This window comes from Argopecten irradians, chromosome 4, assembly GCF_041381155.1.
Source record: "Argopecten irradians isolate NY chromosome 4, Ai_NY, whole genome shotgun sequence".
In the NCBI taxonomy this organism is placed as follows: domain Eukaryota; kingdom Metazoa; phylum Mollusca; class Bivalvia; order Pectinida; family Pectinidae; genus Argopecten; species Argopecten irradians.
The window spans coordinates 11,906,273-11,931,645 of NC_091137.1; the positions used below are offsets into that span (position 1 = coordinate 11,906,273).

The window sequence follows — 25,373 nt, forward strand, 5'->3', positions numbered from 1 at the left end:
CTACCCCTTAATTTTGTGCTATCAAATGCACCATTTTCAGCCATTTTTGCCAAATTTAACCCTTTATAGAAAAAGTTCTGGTATTAAACTTTTGTTATTATTTTGCATATCATTAGGGAAACAGTTGTTCTTTCTAAATCAGGAAGAAAAATTGGGGGTCCGTGTGCTTACTTTTTTGCCCCATTTGAATTTTTGTTATTTTGCAGTATTTTAGAGTAAAAAATAAAAGTGTCCAAATTACCATTAAATGTAAAAATAAAGTCACAAAAGTGTATCGTTTCACATATTAATGCTCAATATTTTAATTACTACGAACCTAGTAACGATTTGCAGCAAAAATTAGCTAAATACAGCTAAAAATGCTGGCGCAGTAATGATTTAAGTAAAAACAATTTCAGTAAAAAAAGGTAAAAACTGCGGCTCTACTTGAAGCAAAATAAGACACAATTTCAAAATGGCTGCCAAATGGGCCATTTCTTAAAATCCCCGTATAAAAAAATCTACTAAAAATAGAAATGTAATTTTTTGACAAAATTTGCATCTGGCAACTTGCTGCAGATACTGATAAATTATATTTGAAAATCTCATAACTTCTTTGGTCTATGTTGAAACGAGACTTCAACGGGACTGAAACCTCAGAAGAATACATCCTTAATTATTGCCTTCAAGGTCTGAATAAAATTGTTTAAATAATGCATCCATAAAGATATGATTTTCATGACACAAGATTTGTTTTGAGTTTGGGATTCTGTGTCTAACTTCAAGGTCATATCCATGACAGCGTTTGACCTTGAACTTTTTAGAAAAATCACCTTTAACTTTTAATGCTCCAGAACATGTGTATATTGGGGTCAATCTTCAAAAATATAAACACCTGAACTTGATATGTCACTGTTAAAGCAAAATGTTATGCATTATTTATGCATTGAGTTAAAAAAGATAAAGTCATTCTAGTATATGAGTAAGAATATTCTTAAGGTCAAAATATGTGTGTGTACATGTACTAACAACGCTTCTGTTACTGCATTGTTTTCATGAAAGAAATTGGAATTCTTGACCAGGTTTAATTTTCCAACAAATAATTTGGACAAGATATCGTATCATGATATATATATATATGCTGTATTCACATCACATAATGTTTGCATGCTGTCCACCATTTTTACCTATCAACAGGTGTGATAATTGATATTGTTTTTATTACAGGTGTGACATGTTACCTGTGTACCTGCTGATCCTGCTGCTGTCAGGGACAAAGGCAGCAAATGTGTTTGGTAAGTTAAACTCGGTGATTAAAGTGTAGTCTGATATATGAATGATGATTTTTAAGAAAACTCAAGGAGTACAATGTATTGTCTTATTTTGCAATTGCTCTTTTATTTGCAAAGTATTAAAACAAAAATACATGATGTTAAGTAAGACCCATTTTCACTCAAAGATGCAATAGTTATCTCTAACCTATACCTTATTTTCAGACTGCCCAAGTGATTGGCTGACCAATGAATTCACCTGTTACAAGTTTATATTTGACCCTAAGGCCTCATACGAAGAAGCTCGCGCATCATGTGCTGTAAGTATATAGTGGATGAGGTTGTAAGGCGAGGTCGTAAAAAGAATTGTTTTAGAGGTAACTAAATTTAAGATTCAGGAATATATTATAAAATAGGGGGGTGGGATGATCTTTAATTACCCAGTGCTCCAGATAATTTTTTGAGGGATGGATAATTGTATTCACAGTTTTGAAAGAGAGGGGTACAACTTTGACTTCTGTGCGCACCAAAGACTTAAAGTGAACAGTCGGGCAAGGATGGCTAAAGCAGGTAAAAATGGTGTGAATGTATCCAGTATAATTTCTTATGAAATGGAAAAATAAAATCTCTCGTCAAAATTTGTCTGCGTACGAAGAAATTAATTTAAAGTATGGGAATTCTAAAACGTCCTCCCGGCTCACTATGTCCGTGGTTACATTTCCACACAGCCTCGCTTTCAATGCTTTCAACTTTTCTTTACTTTAATGGTCAGGACTGGGAAACTAAGCAGAACTTGACCGTTGTATTAATGTGTGAGAACTTTTGGAAGGCCAATGAACGCATTTAGACTGGTTTTCTTTGCCCGACTATTCACTTTAACAGAGATATTTCGATAAAGTGTTATGCAAGTATAGTGTAAAGTAATTGATGATAAGCTAGTAATTGTGCAAATATCAATCTGAATCAAGGGCACAGATTATGTTGATTCTTAAAATAACTGGAATCAACCTAATTTCTTTTTATTTTACTTCTGGATGTAAGCGCTCATACTAATTGAGTTGAGTAATAACAAGTATTGTATGGGAAATTTGTACACATTCATACAATTTTTGGGGGTAATTGACAGGTTTTCAATGAGTATTTTACCCATGTATGCATCTTAACTGGAACACTGATAACCAATATATATTTATAGGATATAGGGAGAAGTCATCTATAAGTGGCCTTAGATGTTTGTAGGAGGTGATGTCATGTTGTGGAGGCTTTCCTTAAATGACCATAGCCGATGACGAGATGCTTAACAAAATATGAAGCTTATTTACACAGTATAAAACACATGAAAACTAACATTCAACATCATATGCCTTCCCTCTTGTTTATCTGTGCCCTCAAGTTTCAGTGTTCCATATCCCTATCAAAGATGATAATACCAAGGGTACACTAATATCATTTGAGCTTTCTACTATGAAGATTAATGCGTATAAATATCTATTTCATCCCAGCATATTGTATTCAATATGAACTAGATGTAAATAGTCTATAAAAGCACCTGCCCTCCAATATAAATATAAAACCTTATTTGTGTTTCCAGATGATGGGATCCTCCCTACTTTCTGTAGGAAGTCTGAGTGAACACAACTTTATCAACAATTGGCTGCAGCGAAATGATTTTTACAGGTGAGAAATATCATCATCCATGAAAATGATTTTTACATGTGAAAAGTATAATCATGAATTTGACAAAATGATTTTACAGGTGAAAAATATAATCTGTGCATTCATATGGATTCGTCTCAATAACCAAAATGCCCAGAGTATGCATATTGGGCCTGTAGCATGCTGAGATGAAGGGCTACCAAGTTTGTTTAAATGAATTACCTTGACTTTAATTCACCATCATTCAAGGTCACAAGGCTCAAATAGTCTAAAATCTTTGAAAAACTTCTTGTCAATAACAACAGGTCAAGAGACATAGAAAAGTGTGTTCAAATGAATTACCTTGACCTTCATTCAAGGTCAGAGGTGCTAAAATTTTTAAACAACTTGTCAAGTTTATAATAACGAAGAGGTCTAGAGTAAACAAGTTGTCAAATTTATAATAACGAAGAGGTCTAGAGACCTGATATTGAGTCTGTAACATGTTGGGATGAAGGGCTACAAAGTTTGTACAAATGAATTAAATTGACCTTAATTCACACAGGGGTCAGATAGGTTCATATCTTTAAACAACTTATCATCAAGAACTGAGAGGACTAGTAGTATCCTGGGATGAAGGGCTTTTACTTTCAAACTGAAAGAGAGCTCAATATGTTAAAGGCCTACAGAACTCGGATATTGGACCTAAAAGATGCTCAATAAAGCACTTTAAAGTTTGTGTTATTGAATGACCTTGACCTACTTTCAAGGTCACTGTAGTCAAGTTAATCAGAAATAACAACTTCTATTGAAAAGTTCCAATTATTCATTGTCTGAAGTTTTAACCAAAGAACAGGTGAGCATTTTCAGCCCATTTTGTAGCAAAGATTTTTCCCCTAATGCTATATACTTTGAACATGTTGTATTTAACTGTGCCAATAGTCAGATGACCATTAAGGCCAATGAGCCTCATGTTCAGGAATCTCTAGCCTTTTTCATCAAAAACATAATATTCAGATTAAGATTAAAACACATTTTATCTTCAAAGTATTACCAATATAGCCATCATAGTAAAACCTCTTTAAATCGAACTGCAGGGGCCTGGTAAATAGTTCGAGGAATGCAGGGTATTTGAGTCATTAGGGGTTGATCATCAATGCTATGATATCAAATTATGGCAAACCATGCATGTTAATGACATTTGAACTTCTGTGCTTTACAGAATTTATAAAGTGATTTCCAACCAAGTGAACAGGGTTATACTGTGACAATAAAAATCTATACATCACTTTTATGAAATTGTGTGTATTTCCACAATTTAGCTTAAGTTTGAGAAACTGATGTATGTGGATTTCTGACCAATATAATGATTTTCCTCGTAGGAATGTGTGGTATACGAGTGGTTTACAGGAGACAGAAAGCACCAACACGTACAGGTGGGCCAGTGACAGCTCCCTCATCTCCTCAGATCTCCAGTTCTGGCTCCCAAACCAAGAAAACGTGCAGGGCGAAGTCATCATCTATAAATTTGATGGTAAAGACACAAACTTATGAGTGACCTTCTAGAATGAATTAAAAATTTTACAATGTTTGTAAGCATGGGTGGATATCTCAGCACTTTTATACTAAAATCATAATAAATATATTACATGTATATGGTTCATTAATTACAGTTAAACCTACTTTTAGCGACCACCATGAGCTCTGTATACAGACCACCTTCTTAATAAGTCCACTTTCTCAAAGTCTCAAATGGTTAATTTCAACACAATTTGACCTGTGCATAAAGACCTCTTGACTTTATAGTCCCTTGAGTGGTCTTTATAGACATGTTTGACTGTACATCTATTCCAAGCTGATGTCTTTTGTAATGGTTGGGCATAACTCAAGTTACCAACGTTGATACATTAAGGATATGAATCAAATGTAATGAAATACGTTATTACTGAATGTCTTTTGCTCTTATGAATATAAATGAATGGGTGTAGGAAACCTTACATTGAATACTGGATTCAGTAACAATAACCTTTTAAAACCTGGCAATTATCTTCTGTATACATTCAGTTTTTTGCAATCAAACACGAGTAAAAAATATCTGTAACTACAAACTTCCACATTCAAATCTTGTATCTGATAATTAAAATATGTTTATACTGATATATATTGTAAGCCACACTGCATATCTTAACTTGTATATCTTATTTATCTTGCTATGTACTAGTTGTTACTTAGGGAGAGAACTTATATAGGCTATGCCTGTTGTTCAATCCTTTTTCAAATAATTTTTTGAAATAAAATTTGTTGAAATTGAAAAATGAAAATCTATAAGTAAATGTCAAAATCATGAAATATGTTTAGCTTTGACAATGTCTCTAGAATCACTGGTTTATATATATATGTTTAGCTTTGACATTGTCTCTAGAAACACTGGTTTATATATATATGTTTAGCTTTGACAATGTCTCTAGAAACCCTGGATTATATATATATTTATATATATATTTAGCTTTGACAATGTCTCTAGAAACACTGGTTTATATATATATTTAGCTTTGACAATGTCTCTAGAAACACTGGTTTATATATATATTTAGCTTTGACAATGTCTCTAGAAACACTGGTTTATATATATGTTTAGCTTTGACAATGTCTCTAGAAACACTGGTTTATATATATATGTTTAGCTTTGACAATGTCTCTAGAAACACTGGTTTATATATATATTTAGCTTTGACAATGTCTCTAGAAACACTGGTTTATATATATTTTTAGCTTTGACAATGTCTCTAGAAACACTGGTTTTAGCTATATATGGTTTTAGCTTTGACAATTGGTTTATATATATTTTTAGCTTTGACAATGTCTCTAGAAACACTGGTTTATATATATATGTTTAGCTTTGACAATGTCTCTAGAAACACTGGTTTATATATATATTTAGCTTTGACACTAGAAAACTGGTTTTAATATAGCTTTGACAATCTCTAGAAACACTGGTTTTATATTATATATTTAGCTTTGACAATGTCTCTAGAACACTGGTATTATATATAGTAAACACTGGTTTATATATATATATATATTTAGCTTTGACAATGTCTCTAGAAACACTGGTTTATATATATATGTTTAGCTTTTGACAATGTCTCTAGAAACACTGGTTTATATATATGTTTAGCTTGACAATGTGACATGTCTCTAGAAACACTGGTTTATATATATATATTTTAGCTTCTGACAAATGTCTCTAGAAACACTGGTTTATATATATATGTTTAGCTTTGACAATGTCTCTAGAAACACTGGTTTATATATATATGTTTAGCTTTGACAATGTCTCTAGAAACACTGGTTTATATATATATGTTTTTAGCTTCTAGAAACATGTTTTATATATGTTTAGCTTTGACAATGTCTCTAGAAACACTGGTTTTTATATATATGTTTAGCTTTGACAATGTCTCTAGCTTTATATATATTTACTTTGACAATTCTCTAGAAACACTGGTTTATATATATATGTTTAGCTTTGACAATGTCTCTAGAAATACTGGTTATTATTATTTTATTTGACTTTACTTGATGTCTCTAGAAAACACTGGTTTATATATATGTTTTAGCTTTGACAATGTCTCTAGAAACACTGGTTTATATATATATGTTTAGCTTTGACATTGTCTCTAGAAATACTGGTTTATATATATATGTTTAGCTTTGACAATGTCTCTAGAAAACTTGGATTTATATATATTTTAGCTTTGACAATGTCTCTAGAAACACTGGTTTATATATATATGTTTAGCTTTGACAATGTCTCAGAAACACTGGTTTATATATATATATGTTTAGCTTTGACAATGTCTCTAGAACCTGAATTATATAATGTTTAGCTTTTACATTGTCTCTAGAAATACTGGTTTATATATATATGTTTAGCTTTGACAATGTCTGTAGAAATACTGGTTTATATTAAATAAATGGTCCTATTGTATTGTTTCTTTGTATTTTTGTATTTATTGTATTTTTTTTTTACATTATGACAGGTGCAAATTACGGCTGGAGTAAATCAGCCAAGGATGTCCTACGATCCTACGTGTGTGAGATCAGTCAGGAGGAGGCCTATAGACTGGTACAGGAGAAACGAGACTTCGGTAAGATATGTAGGATAAAGGCTGAAACAAAATGATTTCTCTTGTAACTGAAAATCATATTAAAGACAGAAAAGTAAATTGGTGCTTTTTTAATCAACTTTGTAAATAGTTAAAGGTTCACAGTAGCATTAAATGGTGAAGTATCTGCCATTCATCAATTTCAATTTCAATTTGTTGATTTACGTAAGCCTTGCGGCTTTTAAGATACAAAGTACAATTTTGATACACATTAAAAAAGTTAAACATGTACAGGAGAATGATTGTATACAATGAAACACAAACCTTAGCATACACTTATCATACATCAGATATATTTACAGTATATTACAGAGACTGAGAACGTTTCTTGAATACAATATCACTATTGATCATGGATGTAATGTGAAACAGTTACTGTAACAATTTACTCTTCATAAAATTGTTAACCAGTTTTGTTACCAGACTCTCCATATAAATTTAAATAAAGTAATTTCGACTATTGACTGGTCAATAGTTTGACTGCTGTTCGGCGTGGAACATTTGCAGATGCTTTATATTGTTGACGTCATAATCAATTGTTGACATCATAAATACCAGTGTCGTATGGTATTTTGACCCCCATGGTAGAATGACCCCGGGGTTAAAATACCATTATGGTGAAATGAACACCCACCCCCACCCCTCAAATGGTAAAATGACCCCCCCCCCCCCTTCTTACTATAAACTTGTAACATGATTTTTTCTTACTCATATATGATAAACTCCAAATTGGGATTAAGTAAGACCTATGGCCGAAGGGGTCATCTGACCCGAAGGGTCAGGATGACCTATTGTCATCATGCACGTCCACCGTCGTGCGTAAACTTTTCATTCAAACGACTTCTTCTCAATAACGGAAAGGCCCAGAGTACTGATATTTGGCCTGTAGCATGCTGGGACAAAGGGCTACCAAGTTTGTTCAAATGAATGACCTTGATCTAAATTCAAGGTCACAGGGGTCAAATAGGCTGAAATCCTTTAAACAACTTCTTCTCAAGAACAGAAAGGCCCTGGATATTCATATTGGGCCTGCAGCATGCTTGGATGAAGGGCTACCAAGTTTGTTAAAATAAATGACTTTGACCTTCATTCAAGGTCACAGGGTCAAATAGGCTAAAAATCCTTTAAACAACTTCTTGTGAATAACTAAGAGGCCTAGAGACCTGATATTAGGCCTATGACATGCTAGGAAGAAGGGCTATCAAGTTTGTTCAAATGAATGACCTTGATCTTCATACAAGGTCACAGGGGTCAAAAAGGCTAAAATCTTTAAACGACTTCTTCTCAAGAACCAAAAGGCACAGGATACTCATATTGGGCATGTAGCATGCTGGGATGAAGGGCTAACAAGTTTGTTCAAATGAATGACCTTTACCTTCATTCGAGATCACAGAGGTCAAATAGGCTTGAATTTTTAAACAACTTCTTCTCAAGAACCAAAAGGCCCAGGATACTCATATTGGGCTTGCAGCATGCTTGGATGAAAGGCTACCAAGTTTGATAAAATGAATGACCTTTACCCTCATTCAAGGTCACAGGGGTCAAATTGGCTAAAATATTTTAAACCACTTCTTTTAGAATAAGTAGGAGGTCTAGAGACCTGATATTTGGCCTTTAACATGCTGGGATGAATGGCAATCAAGTTTGTTCGAATGAATGACCTTGATCTTCATTGAATGTCACAGGGGTCAAATAGGCTTAAATCTTTAAACAACTTCTTCTCAAGAACCAAAAGGCCCAGGATACTCATATTGGGACTGCAGCACGCTGGGATGAAGGGCTACCAAGTTTGTTCCAATGAATTACCTTGATCTTCATTCAAGGTCACGGGGGTCAAATAGGCTAAAATCTTTAAATGACTTCTCAAGAACCAGAAGGCCCAGGGTACTGATATTGGGCCTGTAGCATGCTGGGATGAAGGGCTACCAAGTTTGTTCAAATGAATGACCTTAACCTTCATTCAAGGTCACAGGGGTTAAATAGGCTAAATTTTTTAAATGACTTCTTCTCAAGAACTAAATGGCCCAGGATACTAATATTGGGCATACAACATGCTGGGATGAAGGGCTACCAAGTTTGTTCGAATAAAGGACCTTGACCTTCATATAAGGTCACAGGGGTCAAATAGGCTAAAATCCTTTAAACAACTTCTTGTGAATAACTAAGAAGCCTAGAGACCTGATATTGGGCCTTTGACATGCTTGGATGAAGGGCTATCAAATTTGTTCAAATGAATGGCCTTGATCTTCATTCAGGGTCATGGGGGTCAAAAAGGCTAAAAATCTTTAAACAACTTCTTTTCAAGACCGAGAAGGCACATGGTACTGATATTGGGCCTGTAGCATGCTGGGATGAAGGGCTACCAAGTTTGTTCAAATAAATGACCTTGACCTTCATTCAAGGTCACGGGGGTCAAATAGGCTAAAATCTTTAAATGACTTCTTCTAAAGAACTAGAAGGCCAAGGGTACTGATATTGGGTATGTAGCATGCTTGGATGAAGGGCTATCAAGTTTATTCAAATGAATGACCTTGATCTTCATTTAAGGTCACGGGCGGCAAATAGACTAAAATCTTTAAATGACTTCTTCTCAAGAACCAGAAGGCCCAGGGTACCGATATTGAGCATGTAGCATGCTGGGATGAAGGGCTACCAAGTTTGTTCAAATGAATTACCTTGACCTTCAATCAAGGTCACAGAGGTCAAATAGCCTAAAATCTTTAAACAACTATGTTGTATTGTACTAATAGTCAGATGACCGTTAAGGCCCATGGGCCTCTTGTTTTTTTTTAAATATGTCTATGGCAACTTTGATAATGGTTTATTTTACCATGGCTGTGGTATTTTTACTCACACACATTCCTCCTTTACCTCCAACAAACTTCAAAACTATCAAAATAAAACTATCACAAAATTTCTATTGCATATTATTGTAATCAGTAGTATGGATAGGCCAAATCAATTTGAAAATCATAGCCATGGTGATTTGAACACTCCTCCCCCAAACATTCTTAAAAACAAATCATGCCTTCAAATGTTATAGTAACTTTTAGAAGGGGGGGGGGTCATTTTACCATGGGAGGGGTTCATTTCGCCATAAAAGTATTTTGACCCGTGGTCATTTCACCATATGGTGTATTGACCCCGTAGTCAATATACCATGATTCAAAATACCATGCTACACCGGTATTCTTTCAGCAAAAACCTTTCTCACCAGAAGTTGTGATTAGTTTAAAAGTGCAAATCAGGTAACAAAACAGTTGTTTCATGTTTTTTCAGTCGATGTTGGGACCAACCCTATAAACTGTTTCCCTCTGCATCTGAAAACAGTGCATTGGGTTGTTCCAACACCCCGGGAAAGAGTTTTGACTGTTGCCTGAAAAGGAATGAATCAACTGTATAATATTGTACTCTTTTTAGGTTGTGATTACAATGTACTATTTGTCAGTTGTGATTATATTTTTACAATGTGCTATGTGTAGGTTGTGATTACAATGCACTATTTGTAGATTGTGATTACAATGTACTATTTGTAGGTTGAAATTACGATAACTATGTCTAGGTTGTGATTACAATGTGCTATGTGTAGGTTGTGATTACAATGTAGTATTTGTCAGTTGTGAATACAATGTGCTATGTGTAGGTTGTGATTACAATGTGCTATTTGTAGAATGTGATTACAATGTACTATGTGAAGGTTGTGATTACGATAACTATGTGTAGGTTGTGATTACAATGTACTATGTGAAGGTTGTGATTACGATAACTATGTGTAGGTTGTGATTACAATGTACTATTTGTAGGTTGTGATTACAATGTACTATTTGTCGTAAGTGATTACAATTACTATTTGTAGATTGTGACTACAAAAACTATGTGTAGGTTGGGATTATAATTTACTATTTGTTGGTTGTCATTACAATGTACTCTAGTATTTGTCGATTATGATTAAATGTGCTATGTGTAGGTTTTGATTACAATGCACTATTTGTAGGTTGTGATTACAATATACTATGTGAAGGGCTGATTACAATGTACTATTTGTAGGTTGTGATTACAATGCACTATTTGTAGGTTGTCATTACAATGTACTATTTGTCGTAAGTGATTACAATGTACTATTTGAAGGTTGTGATTACAATGCACTATTTGTAAGTTGTGATTACAATGTACTATGTGAAGGTTGTGATTACAATGTACTATTTGTAGGTTGTGATTACAATGTACTATTTGTAGGTTGTGATTACAATGTACTATTTGTAGGTTGTGATTATGATGTACTATTTGTAGGTTGTGATTATGATGTACTATTTGTAGATTGTGATTACGATGTACTATTTGTAGATTGTGATTACAATGTACTATTTGTAGATTGTGATTACAATGTACTATTTGTAGATTGTGATTACAATGTACTATTTGTAGATTGTGATTACAATGAACTATTTGTAGGTTATGATTATGATGTACTATTTGTAGGTTGTGATTATGATGTACTATTTGTAGATTGTGATTACAATGTACTATTTGTAGGTTGAAATTACGACAACTATGTCTAGGTTGTGATTACAATGTGCTATGTGTAGGTTGTGATTACAATGTAGTATTTGTCAGTTGTGAATACAATGTGCTATGTCTAGGTTGTGATTACAATGTGCTATGTGTAGGTTGTGATTACAATGTAGTATTTGTCAGTTGTGAATACAATGTGCTATGTGTAGGTTGTGATTACAATGTGCTATTTGTAGAATGTGATTACAATGTACTATGTGAAGGTTGTGATTACGATAACTGTGTGTAGGTTGTGATTACAATGCACTATTTGTAAGTTGTGATTACAATGTACTATTTGTAGGTTGTGATTACAATGTACTATTTGTAGGTTGTGATTACAATGTACTATTTGTAGGTTGTGATTACAATGTACTATTTGTAGGTTGTGATTACAATGTACTATTTGTAGATTGTGATTACAATGTACTATTTGTAGGTTGTGATTACAATGTACTATTTGTAGATTGTGATTACAATGTACTATTTGTAGATTGTGATTACAATGTACTATTTGTAGATTGTGATTACAATGTACTATTTGTAGATTGTGATAACAATGCACTATTTGTAGATTGTGATTACAATGTACTATTTGTAGGTTGTGATTATGACGTACTATTTGTAGATTGTGATTACAATGTACTATTTGTAGGTTGTGATTATGATGTACTATTTGTAGATTGTGATTACAATGTACTATTTGTAGATTGTGATTACAATGTACTATTTGTAGATTGTGATTACAATGTACTATTTGTAGATTGTGATTACAATGTACTATTTGTAGATTGTGATTACAATGTACTATTTGTAGATTGTGATTACAATGTACTATTTGTAGGTTGTGATTACAATGTACTATTTGTAGGTTGTGATTACAATGTACTATTTGTAGGTTGTGATTACAATGTACTATTTGTAGATTGTGATTACAATGTACTATTTGTAGATTGTGATTACAATGTACTATTTGTAGGTTGTGATTACAATGTACTATTTGTAGGTTGTGATTACAATGTACTATTTGTAGGTTGTGATTACAATGTACTATTTGTAGGTTGTGATTACAATGTACTATTTGTAGGTTGTGATTACAATGTACTATTTGTAGGTTGTGATTACAATGTACTATTTGTAGGTTGTGATTACAATGTACTATTTGTAGGTTGTGATTACAATGTACTATTTGTAGGTTGTGATTACAATGTACTATTTGTAGGTTGTGATTACAATGTACTATTTGTAGGTTGTGATTACAATGTACTATTTGTAGATTGTGTGATTACAATGTACTATTTGTAGATTGTGATTATGATGTACTATTTGTAGGTTGTGATTACAATGTACTATTTGTAGATTGTGATTACAATGTACTATTTGTAGATTGTGATTACAATGTACTATTTGTAGATTGTGATTACAATGTACTATTTGTAGATTGTGATTACAATGTACTATTTGTAGGATTGTGATTACAATGTACTATTTGTAGATTGTGATACAATGTACTATTTGTAGATTGTGATTACAATGTACTATTTGTAGATTGTGATTACAATGTACTATTTGTAGATTGTGATTACAATGTACTATTTGTAGATTGTGATTACAATGTACTATTTGTAGATTGTGATTACAATGTACTATTTGTAGATTGTGATTACAATGTACTATTTGTAGATTGTGATTACAATGTACTATTTGTAGGTTGTGATTATGATGTACTATTTGTAGATTGTGATTACAATGTACTATTTGTAGGTTGTGATTATGATGTACTATTTGTAGATTGTGATTACAATGTACTATTTGTAGATTGTGATTACAATGTACTATTTGTAGGTTGTGATTACAATGTACTATTTGTAGGTTGTGATTACAATGTACTATTTGTAGGTTGTGATTACAATGTACTATTTGTAGGTTGTGATTACAATGTACTATTTGTAGATTGTGATTACAATGTACTATTTGTAGGTTGTGATTACAATGTACTATTTGTAGATTGTGATTACAATGTACTATTTGTAGGTTGTGATTACAATGTACTATTTGTAGGTTGTGATTACAATGTACTTTGTAGGTTGTGATTACAATGTACTTTGTAGGTTGTGATTACAATGTACTATTTGTAGGTTGTGATTACAATGTACTATTTGTAGGTTGTGATTACAATGTACTATTTGTAGGTTGTGATTACAATGTACTTTGTAGGTTGTGATTACAATGTACTATTTGTAGGTTGTGATTACAATGTACTATTTGTAGGTTGTGATTACAATGTACTATTTGTAGATTGTGATTACAATGTACTATTTGTAGGTTGTGATTACAATGTACTATTTGTAGATTGTGATTACAATGTACTATTTGTAGGTTGTGATTACAATGTACTATTTGTAGATTGTGATTACAATGTACTATTTGTAGATTGTGATTACAATGTACTATTTGTAGATTGTGATTACAATGTACTATTTGTAGATTGTGATTACAATGTACTATTTGTAGATTGTGATTACAATGTACTATTTGTAGATGTGATTACAATGTACTATTTGTAGATTGTGATTACAATGTACTATTTGTAGATTGTGATTACAATGTACTATTTGTAGATTGTGATTACAATGTACTATTTGTAGATTGTGATTACAATGTACTATTTGTAGATTGTGATTACAATGTACTATTTGTAGGTTGTGATTATGATGTACTATTTGTAGATTGTGATTACAATGTACTATTTGTAGGTTGTGATTATGATGTACTATTTGTAGATTGTGATTACAATGTACTATTTGTAGATTGTGATTACAATGTACTATTTGTAGGTTGTGATTACAATGTACTTTGTAGGTTGTGATTACAATGTACTATTTGTAGGTTGTGATTACAATGTACTATTTGTAGGTTGTGATTACAATGTACTATTTGTAGGTTGTGATTACAATGTACTATTTGTAGGTTGTGATTACAATGTACTATTTGTAGGTTGTGATTACAATGTACTATTTGTAGATTGTGATTACAATGTACTTTGTAGGTTGTGATTACAATGTACTTTGTAGGTTGTGATTATGATGTACTATTTGTAGGTTGTGATTACAATGTACTATTTGTAGGTTGTTATTACAATGTACTATTTGTAGGTTGTGATTACAATGTACTTTGTAGGTTGTTATTTCAATGTACTATTTGTAGATTGTGATTACGATGTACTATTTGTAGGTTGTGATTATGATGTACTATTTGTAGATTGTGATTACAATGTACTTTGTAGGTTGTGATTACAATGTACTATTTGTAGGTTGTGATTACAATGTACTATTTGTAGGTTGTGATTATGATGTACTATTTGTAGATTGTGATTACAATGTACTTTGTAGGTTGTGATTACAATGTACTATTTGTAGGTTGTGATTACAATGTACTATTTGTAGGTTGTGATTACAATGTACTTTGTAGGTTGTGATTACAATGTACTATTTGTAGGTTGTGATTATGATGTACTATTTGTAGATTGTGATTACAATGTACTTTGTAGGTTGTGATTACAATGTACTTTGTAGGTTGTGATTACAATGTACTATTTGTAGGTTGTGATTATGATGTACCATTTGTAGGTTGTGATTACAATGTACTTTTTAGGTTGTGAAACAGTTCAATCTACTCCTCTATGTTATACGTTACTTTGCTATTATAACTTGATACATTGTTGTTATCCCATTAACTGTTAATAAAATGTCACACAGACTAACCTTATTATTAAGAACAATATTTTTTTTGAAGTATTCAACCAACACATTGATACAGTGAGAATTTAGGATTCCATTTTGATTCTTAACTCTCCCCCCAGAATATGGCCAGGTGGTAAATGATTTAGATGACATTCGGTTTGGACCTCAGCTGACGCTTCAACCTAAGAGTGTTATAGTGGTTTCCCGGGCAACTACGGCTATCCTGGAATGTAGAGCTATTGGTAACCCTCGGCCTACTTTTACCTGGAATAAGATGGTCAATGGCTCTGAGGTGCCGGTAAGTCTGTTATCATCGGGAAAGGTGAGGGTGTGTTTGTTGTCAAGGAGAGGTGAGGGTGTGTTTGTTGTCAAGGAGAGGTGAGGGTGTGTTTGTTGTCAAGGATAGGTGAGGGTGTGTTTGTTGTCAGGGAGAGGTGAGGGTGTGTTTGTTGTCAGGGAGAGGTGAGGGTGTGTTTGTTGTCAGGGAGAGGTGAGGGTGTGTTTGTTGTCAGGGAGAGGTGAGGATGTGTTTGTTGTCAAGGAGAGGTGAGGGTGTGTTTGTTGTCAAGGAGAGGTGAGGGTGTGTTTGTTGTCAAGGAGAGGTGAGGAGTATTTGTGTTTGCTGTCAAAGGATTGAGGTCAGGTAGTCAGGTAGAGGTGGGGGGTGTGTGTTTGTTGTCAGGGAGAGGTGAGGATGTAATTGTTGTCTAGGAAAGGTGAGGGCGTGTTTGTTGTCAGGGAGAGGTGAGGGCATGTTTGATGTCAAGGAGAGGTGAGGGTGTAATTGTTGTCGAAGAAAGGTGAGGGCGTGTTTGTTGTCAGGGAGAGGTGAGGGTGTGTTCATTGTCAAGGAGAGGTGAGGGCTTGTTTGTTGTCAAGGTGAAGTGAGGGCTTGTTTGTTGTCAGGGAGAGGTGAGGGCGTGTTTGTTGTCAAGGAGAGGTGAGAGCGTATTTTTTGTCAGGGAGAGGTGAGGGCATGTTTGTTGTCAGGGAGAGTTGAGGGTGTATTTGTTGTCAAGGAAAGGTGAGAGTGTGTTTGTTATCAGGAAGAGGAGTGGCATGTTTGTTGTCAAGGAGAGGTTAGGGTGTGTTTGTTTTCAAGGATAGGTGAGGGCGTGTTTGTTGTCAGGGATAGGTGAGGATGTAATTGTTGTCAAGGAAAGGTGAGGGCGTGTTTGTTGTCAGGGAGAGGTGAGGGCATGTTTGATGTCAAGGAGAGGTGAGGGTGTAATTGTTGTCGAAGAAAGGTGAGGGCGTGTTTGTTGTCAGGGAGAGGTGAGGGCATGTGTGTTGTCAAGGAGAGATGAGGGTGTTTTTGTTGTTAAGGAGAGGTGAGGGCATGTTTGTTGTAAGTGAGAGGTGAGGGTATGGTTGTTTTCAAGGAGAGGTGAGGGCGTGTTTGTTGTCAAGGAGAGGTGAGGGCATGTTTGTTGTCAAGGATAGGTGAGGGCATGTTTGTTGTCAAGGAGAGGTGAGGGCGTGTTTATTGTCAAGGAGAGGTGAGGGCGTGTTTATTGTCAAGGAAAGGTGAGGGTATGTTTGTTGTCAAGGAGAGGTGAGGGCATGTTTGTTGTCAAGGAGAGGTGAAGGTCAGACTATTTATATTGGTTTTTTAGATCACATTTAGATAGTCAGATTCTAATTAATTTAATAATGCTTCATGATAAGTTGGAACTCTTATTGGAACAGATTACTTCCAATGATGATCCTCGATTTACATTGACCAATGGAAAACTGACGATCCAGGATCCCGACGAAGATAAAGATGCAAATGATCGTTATCAGTGTATTATAGATAACAAGTATGGCAAGATTTTCAGCGACCCTGTGTCCCTGGCGTTTGGCTGTAAGTCTTAAAAATCTGTGTATTATCAACATAATGAACATGAAATTGCTTTAAAATATCATGATGGAAACTAACCTTAATAGATGTTATAAGCAGCAGTAAATCTCCAATATTTATAGAAACAGAACACCTTGTTATTAGCTCACATGGTCCGAAGTACCGAGGTGAGCTTATGGGATACTGCGGCGTCCGGCGTGCGTCAACAATCAACTTCTTCTCCATAACCGCCAGTCGGATTTCAACAAAATTTCACTGGTAGCATCCTTATGGGTTACTAAATGAAAATTGTACAAATGATGGGACTGACCTCCCCAGGGGCCTGAAGGGCAGGGCAAAAAGGGGTCATTTTGGCTATTTCCATATAAAAGACTTATTCTCTGAAACTAAGCATGGGATAGCACCCATATTGCAGTGGTAGCATCCTTATAAGGTTGGGATTCAAAATTGTACAAATGATGGGACTGACCCCCTGGGGGTCTGAAGAACAGGGTCAAAAGGGGTCAATTTGACTATTTCCATATAAACAACTTCTTCTCTGCAACTAAACATGGGATTACGCTTTAATGCATCGGTAGCATCCTTATAGAGTGGGGATTCAAAATTGTACAAATGATGGGGCTGACCCCAGGGGGGCCTGAGGGGCGAGGTCAAAAAAGGTCAATTTGCATTGGCTATCTCCCTATAGACGACTTCTTCTCTTCTCTGCAACTAAGCATGGGAGAGCACTCATAATGCAATGGTAGCGTCCTTATAGGGTGGTGATTTGAATTGTACAAATGATAGGCTGACACCCCTTGGATGCCTTAGACGTAGGGCCAAAAAGGTCAATTAGGCTACCATTTTTATATAAATTAATTCCTCTCTGAACCTATGTATTGGATAGCATGTTTGTATGGGATCTATAGCATCATTATATGGTTGTGATTCAAAATTAAACAAATTTTGGAGTCAACTTTGCTAATTTTTCTTATTGTAAGAGTCAAGGTGAGTGATACAGGCCCTCTGGGCCTCTTGTATAATAATCTTCTGTATAGTGTATCTGAATGCTGTTTTTTGGTCAAGTGCATATTTATGACTGTACAGATTATATTTTAATATAATTAGTAATCTTTTATACCCTTGTCATAACTCATCAAGGGTCTATGGTCACATCAACTCTCTGATAAAAGTTGATTTAGTGATATGATTATAACTTCATTTCAACACTTTTGTTTCAGTCTTGGGAGACTTCTCTAATGTACGAGATGCGCCTGTGTACGCGTTCGCCTACGATGGAGCGGTGATCAAATGTAGTAACATCAAATACAAGCCAGGTAACTCAAATATTTACTCTGTCTGAAGTTCTTTACTTCTTTTATCTTCACTTTTGGGACATCCTGAATATTATTTTTTGCCCAAACTTTTGATGCATAAATAAGGCTGATAGAACAATTTTTTCTGCATTTCAAGCCCTAAAAAGTACCTGCAAAAATTATACTGGTGCAAACTGTATGCAAGTTTTAATGATACATCTTCACTGGGAAAATTTAAACAGACAAAAGCATTTTGTAAAGTAACACAAGAATACAATAAATTTACAAGAAATATTGGAACATTAAAGAGAGATATAGAAAATAGTTTGATAGGATTCTGAATTTGATATATTTAATAGATAAAACGAGAAATCTTGAAATAAGTATGATGTGCTATCTTCATATTGGCCCAATATAAATGTCGTATAATCAAAAGTTAATATTGGTACATATGTATGTGTTAACATTGCTAACATCATTGAATTTCTGATTTTGATGGAAAGCTGACATCATTGAATTTCTGATTTTGATGGAAAGCTGACATCATTGACATTTTCTGATTTTGATGGGAAAGCTGACATCATTGAATTTCTGATTTTGATGGAAAGCTGACATATTTGAATTTCTGATTTTGATGGAAAGCTGACATCATTGAATTTCTGATTTTGATGGAAAGTTGACATCATTGAATTTCTGATTTTGATGGAAAGCTGACATATTTGAATTTCTGATTTTGATGGAAAGCTGACATCATTGAATTTCTGATTTTGATGGGAAGTTGACATCATTGAATTTCTGATTTCGATGGAAAGCTGACATTGAATTTCTGATTTTGATAGAAAGCTGACATTTTGCAGTGTCTCTTCTGTTACAGCTGCAGTATTTAACTGGCAGAGAGGTGAGAAGAGGGAATACATCTTTGCTGAGACCACTCCTTATACCTTCATCTCTAGCAATGGTCAGCTGTATTTCTCTGAGGTGACCAGAGTGGACGAGGGAGACTACTTCTGCCAAATTACACTGACTGCTCTGTCAGGCACAGCTTTAGGGACTTCACAGGCCCCAAGTAAAACCAGTCTGGTCATCACACTTAGTATTATAGATCAAGGTACGCCATAAATGTTGGAGGTCAATAAGGGAAAAGGTCAAATGTGAGATAGTGTTGGTAAGGAGGTGAAGGTCAAAGGTGAGATAGTGCTTGTAGGATAGTAGATCAAGGTGAAATTACCATGGTATGTCATAAAGGATGCAGGCCAAGGAAATTCATAAATAAGGAAGGTCCATAATGGAAAACTAAGGGTGAAGGTCAAGGTAAGGTCGTGCTGGTAGGATAATAGGTCAAGGATATAGTGTTAATATGGATGTATGTCAAGGTGAGCCATTTTAAATAGATTTGAATGTGAATGTGCTCGTAGAACAACAGGTCAAAGTGAGCCGGTGTTTGTCAAGGTGAAATGGTGTTACTATGTGATAGGTCAATATTACTAAGATTTACAGGTTTTTATCGCTTATAATGAACACAACATCAAATGAAATCCATGTAAGCTTACAAAGTCCTGATATAGAAAGGTTATCTATATATTTAAAGTTGACTAATTAGAACCAATGCTCATATCACATATAATTTTTATACAGTGTATGTATTTATAACTTTGTATTCTAAACAGCTGCTAAAACCGACTGGGGCCCTGTTATCCAGGATGATTTCATTGCTGTATTTCCACAGCCTCCTCTCAAGGGCCAGGATGTACGCCTGGAATGCTTCGCCTACGGATCGTAAGTGATATTAGTGAAATAGCTCAGATGCTTAATTACTTCGCCAACTCTCAGAATTATTCTCTCATTTTACCTGTTAACGGTATGTGTAACTGGACGTTGGTCAGATCTCGAGCTCCTTTTACCCCTATAATTCCTGGTCCTTTATTGATGTGAAAGTATATGATGGGAGAAGTGTAGAAATGTCTTTTACAATATTACTCTATATCTTATAAGCTATTAACCTGAAAATAAAACAGTTTACTTTCTGTTCCTTCTCAGGGCCCAGAATTATATTGACATGTGGTACTATAGCTGGAGTCGAGAGGGCCAGCCGATGCCAGAGACGGCCAAGTATGAGAACTTCCATCGAGTGTTGATCATCCAAAATGCTCGGTTAGAGGATCAGGGCAATTATACGTGTCTGGTTCGCCGTGGTAACAGGGCCGCTGACAGTAAAACACTCTATCTTAGACTGGAGGGTTAGTATCTACAATACACTGTTTTATTATCCCCCGCTTTCTCCGAAACAGGGGATATTAATTTGGGTTTTTCAGTCTGTCGGTCTGTCTGTCTGTAACACTTCGTTTCCATGCAATAACTGTAACAAATGTAAACCGATTTTCTTCAAACTTGGTGACAAGATTAAATACCTTAAGGACTCTGTCATGTTTAATTGCGACTGTCGATGGACCCTATTAAGGGGAGTATGGCCCTTTGAATTACTAAAAACGTCATTTTCTGCCATTTCAGTGCAATAACTGTAACAAATGTTAACTGATTTTCTTCAAACTTGGTGACAAGGTTAAATGCCTTAAGGACTCAGCCAAGTTCGATCATGACTTTCAACGGACCTTATTAAGCGGAGTTATGGCCCTTTGCTTTAATTTTAAAGAAGTCAGTTTCTCACTCAGCAGCCGCTTTCGTACAATAACTAATAAATATAAACCAGTTTTTCTCAAACTTGGTAACAAGGTTGAATGCATTAAGTGCCTGGCCAGGTTTGATTAATTCTTTCAGCAGCTGTTATTTATCAGAGTTATGGCCCTTTAATTTACTACAAATGTCATTTTTTCTGCAGTTTCTGTGTAATAACTAACAAATGTTAAAACTAGTGTTGTTAAAACTTGGTAACAAAGTTAAATGCCTTAAGGGCTTAGCCAAGTTCGATCGCCACTTTTGGTAGATCTTAATTAGCAGAGTTATGGCCCTTTGATATAATAAAATGGTCATTTTCTGTCACTTCCGTACAAAACGGAGGATATTAATTTGGGTCTGTCTGTGTGTCTTTCTGTCTCCCTCCCTCCCTCCCTCCCTCCTACAATATGTCCTGAAAGCGGGGGATGGAAATTCCACGAATTTCCTTTTCAATCAGATTCATTGAATGGAATCGTTTAAGGATATGCCAGGTTTAAATAGTGGAAGAAAGCTGCAGCTCCCAGAGCAAAATAATCTAATCTCCAGGCAGTACCTGGTACCTGCCCAACATAGGTTTCAGATGTTGAACGCTTGTAGGGACATCTTAACCATGCACTCGGCCACTGTGGCCCCAAATTGACATAGAATATGTTTTGCTATATAAATAAGTTATATAGTGTGCATTTCCCTTCCCTTCACTCCAGCTACTAATTTTATATCTTGTTAAAAGGGAATAATTAATTGAGTTATATTGGTTACCTGAAACCTGTTTTGTTGTATTGTAGCCAAGCCTTACTTTATACTGGGCCTACAAAACCAGCATGTTGATGTGGGTGGTCAGTTGACATGGCGATGTGAGGCCAATGGTTATCCTTCACCAATCTACCAGTGGTATAAAAATGGCGTCCCGCTCACAAACTCTGATGATGGACAGATGACTATCACTGGAAACAACCTGGTGATCCGGGCCCTTGACAAAAATCTACATGACGGCATGTACCAGTGCAGTGCTAGTAATGTTCATGGAACTAGTTTTAGTTCGGCACAGCTCAGAGTTCTCGGTAAGGATATGCATTGGATCATTTCACTTCCCAGAGTCACCAGTGGCTTCATGATTCGAGTTTTCAGAGTTTCAAGTATTTTGAATAAACTAAATCATCTTCATGTTGATCATCTTAAACTATTGTAATTTCTAAAATTTATTAGTAGTTAAAAGATCAGTTGTCACAGATGTTACTGGAGGGCTGTTATTTTTTACTACAATTTTGTTAAAGGAGATTTAATAGAAGTTTATAGGGAGAAAATTCAATGATGTGAACAAGTTTTGGAATCCTTGGTGATTTTAATGGAATATCATTAACACGCCTGTGTCGTGTATGTATAACAATATAGTGGTGGTGTTACCTTAGGATTGAATGTGTGTGTGTCTAGTAACATTTTATTTCTATTATTATGAAGAAAATTGAAATAGAACTTTAATACATATATCATATACACATATATTCTCAGAGGTAATAAAATATTGTTTATTTTCAGGATTTCCTCCTACTTTTGCCAAGTACCCAGTTGTGGAAGAATTTATAGGAGCATTAAATGGCAACCTAACGATTGTGTGTCGACCCGAGGCAGCTCCAAAAGCCACCATTACCTGGCTTAAAAATGGAGCCAACATGAACCTACGAGTGTCTTCCGGAGAGACAGGGGACCGTTTGAGAGTTTTAACAAATGGCTATCTCTACATGACAAAGTTAAACTATGGTGACAACGGGGTGTACAGTTGTGTGGCAGAGAACTCGCTTGGCAAAGCTACTAGCTCCGGAAAACTTACCATCAAACGTAAATATATCATATTTGTGGTGGATAGTATTTATTTTAAATCAATTTTTGTAAACTTAAGAATGAAACATTGGCCCAATATGTATTGTTGAAATTAGTTTGCCTATAAGAGGACATCATTGAACACAAACCAAACTGACATATTAGGCTTTAACCAGATGAAGGTGTCTCCAACTTTTCCATGATAATTATTTATGTCTTTAACAGAGGGCATTGTCATATCCCGCATCCCACCAAAAACAACCGAAGTTGTGATGAATGAAACAGCGTTCCTGCCATGTGAGGCCTCATATGACGTTAACCTTGACCTTGTGTATGTGTGGAAGTTCAACGGCTACGATATAGATCCAGAGGAAAATGTCCATTATAAACTTGTAAGTTATATAGATATAAACATTAAAATCATTTAAAGGGCCACTACCTTTCCGAAACGGCTTTTAATTTTTAATATGGGAATGTAAAACGAGATTGATGATTTTGTAGAGTTACAAAAGTTATTAACTTACCATTAATACTACACATATCATCACCTTCTGAACAATTTGATTTAATTGAATAAAATGTTCATTTTCATAACGTAGGTTGTCATATGTTTCCCGCCATCATGCTAAATACAGCGTGGTAGTGGACTATCACTGCGCCAGACGGCAAAACAGCAAAATGTCTTTCCACTCTTATCATATATTAGGCAGGAAATCTTGCATATGTTTGGTGTTGTAACCTCATCTTTGGCCATTGGTATATATTTTCTGATGTTATTAATGTTTTTAAGAAGCATTTATGTTTTGCTCTAGAAAGATAGTGGGCCTTTAATTATGGAAGAATAAGCCATGAACATACAAAAATGGAAATTATTGTTTTATTACATCAAATGTCCATCAAACTACTAAGATGATCTTCAATTGAATTATCAATTGGTTGTCTTAATTTGAATAAAGTAATTTGCTTGTATTTTCACTTGTTCAGATTTCATTCAGTAATGTCCGGATCTGTCGAGTATTTATGTAAAGGCAACAAGTTTATAATTATGGTAAAACATTAAAACTGGCGGTGTTATAATTCATTTGACACACAGGCAGTGACACAGCACCTGAAAGGCCTGTATATTCAGAATGCACTCTTCAAACACAAGGGAACATACACGTGTGTAGCTAAGACTCCTCTCAACCAGGCATCAGCTTCAGGCACTCTGGACGTTCTAGGTGAGTAAGCACTCTACTACCAAGTACTGCATCCAATAGATTAGAAGATGTTGGTCAAATGTTCGGTCACTTCCTCGATCATTTTTCCAATGCTCGCCTTTACATGTTTTCTAATGCTTGGCTGTTTTTTGATTGCTCAAAATTCCAGTGCTTGGCTGTGATCTGGATTTTCACCAGGTTTCACCAAAACATTAAGAACATTCAAATCTGATTGGTCGATTCTTTTCAGTATTTTAATGTTTAGTTGTGTTCTGATTGGTCAGTTTTCCAATACGTGAATGTGTTTTTATTTGTCTTCTTTCCAGGGCCACCTGGAGAACCGGCGGGGGTGTTTGGAGATTCAAAGACGGTCACCTCCTATTCAATTCGCTTACACTGGTTTCCTGGGTATGACAATGGAAGAACCATCCTCTTCTATGTCATACAGTCAGAAATGGAGTTTGATCCTGGAGTGTGGAGAAATGAGGAACAGAGTAAGTACATTCTTCTTGGTGGAAACAATTGCCAAAATAAATAAGATGTAAAGAAAATCACCCAATAAGCTATAATGTACATAACTTGAAACAGTATATGTATATGAGAAAAAAGATTCAATAATTATGGGTGTTTTTTCAATGTAGAGAATAATTATGAATGTTTCTGTTGTGGATAGTGATGCAACAGTTTAGCAGGTTATCACTCTGCAAGTCTTGTGCAATTTATGGAATGAACTACTCTTACTCATTAATAATAGTTATGTAATATATTGGAGTGTAAACATGACTTTCAAATTAACTTGCTTTCAGACATCCCAGACATAGAAACGATTGTACCCACCACAGAAGCCAATGACATGCACAGTTATGTGGTGACAGGACTTCGCCCTGGTAACGGCTACCGTTTCCGAGTCCAGGCAGTCAATTCTTTTGGATATGGAGAGTTCAGTGTACCTTCCGATGTCTACCAAACCAACCCTGCTCCACCGTCGGTGGCACCCTCCAATGTACGCGGGGGAGGCGGCAGTGTGGGGGATCTCACCATGAGATGGGATGTAAGTTCATACACAACATAGACATGGTAAATCTACAATCAAGTAAAAATAAAAATAAAAATGACAACCTTTAAATTTTGTTAATACAATTTTAGTCTCAATGTTACAACATTGATTATATTTTGCTGATTTTGCACATTTTATTT

At 35.0% G+C, this 25,373-nt stretch overlaps 1 protein-coding gene across 1 annotated transcript in view; it reads left to right on the top strand.

The window, feature by feature from the left end:
- LOC138320613 (contactin-like) overlaps positions 1 to 25,373 on the top strand; it is a 44,330-nt gene that overhangs the window by 1,420 nt on the left and 17,537 nt on the right. The window contains exons 2-18 of the mRNA XM_069263712.1: positions 1,207 to 1,274; positions 1,476 to 1,570; positions 2,842 to 2,927; positions 4,268 to 4,419; positions 6,929 to 7,036; positions 15,468 to 15,646; positions 17,038 to 17,194; positions 18,412 to 18,507; positions 19,361 to 19,594; positions 20,154 to 20,262; positions 20,524 to 20,723; positions 21,945 to 22,220; positions 22,696 to 22,995; positions 23,203 to 23,369; positions 24,071 to 24,197; positions 24,503 to 24,670; positions 24,983 to 25,227. Of these exons, the coding sequence (XP_069119813.1) occupies positions 1,214 to 1,274; positions 1,476 to 1,570; positions 2,842 to 2,927; positions 4,268 to 4,419; positions 6,929 to 7,036; positions 15,468 to 15,646; positions 17,038 to 17,194; positions 18,412 to 18,507; positions 19,361 to 19,594; positions 20,154 to 20,262; positions 20,524 to 20,723; positions 21,945 to 22,220; positions 22,696 to 22,995; positions 23,203 to 23,369; positions 24,071 to 24,197; positions 24,503 to 24,670; positions 24,983 to 25,227 (2,760 nt within the window). The 5' untranslated portion in view covers positions 1,207 to 1,213. The remainder of the gene's footprint in view (positions 1 to 1,206; positions 1,275 to 1,475; positions 1,571 to 2,841; positions 2,928 to 4,267; positions 4,420 to 6,928; positions 7,037 to 15,467; positions 15,647 to 17,037; positions 17,195 to 18,411; positions 18,508 to 19,360; positions 19,595 to 20,153; positions 20,263 to 20,523; positions 20,724 to 21,944; positions 22,221 to 22,695; positions 22,996 to 23,202; positions 23,370 to 24,070; positions 24,198 to 24,502; positions 24,671 to 24,982; positions 25,228 to 25,373) is intronic.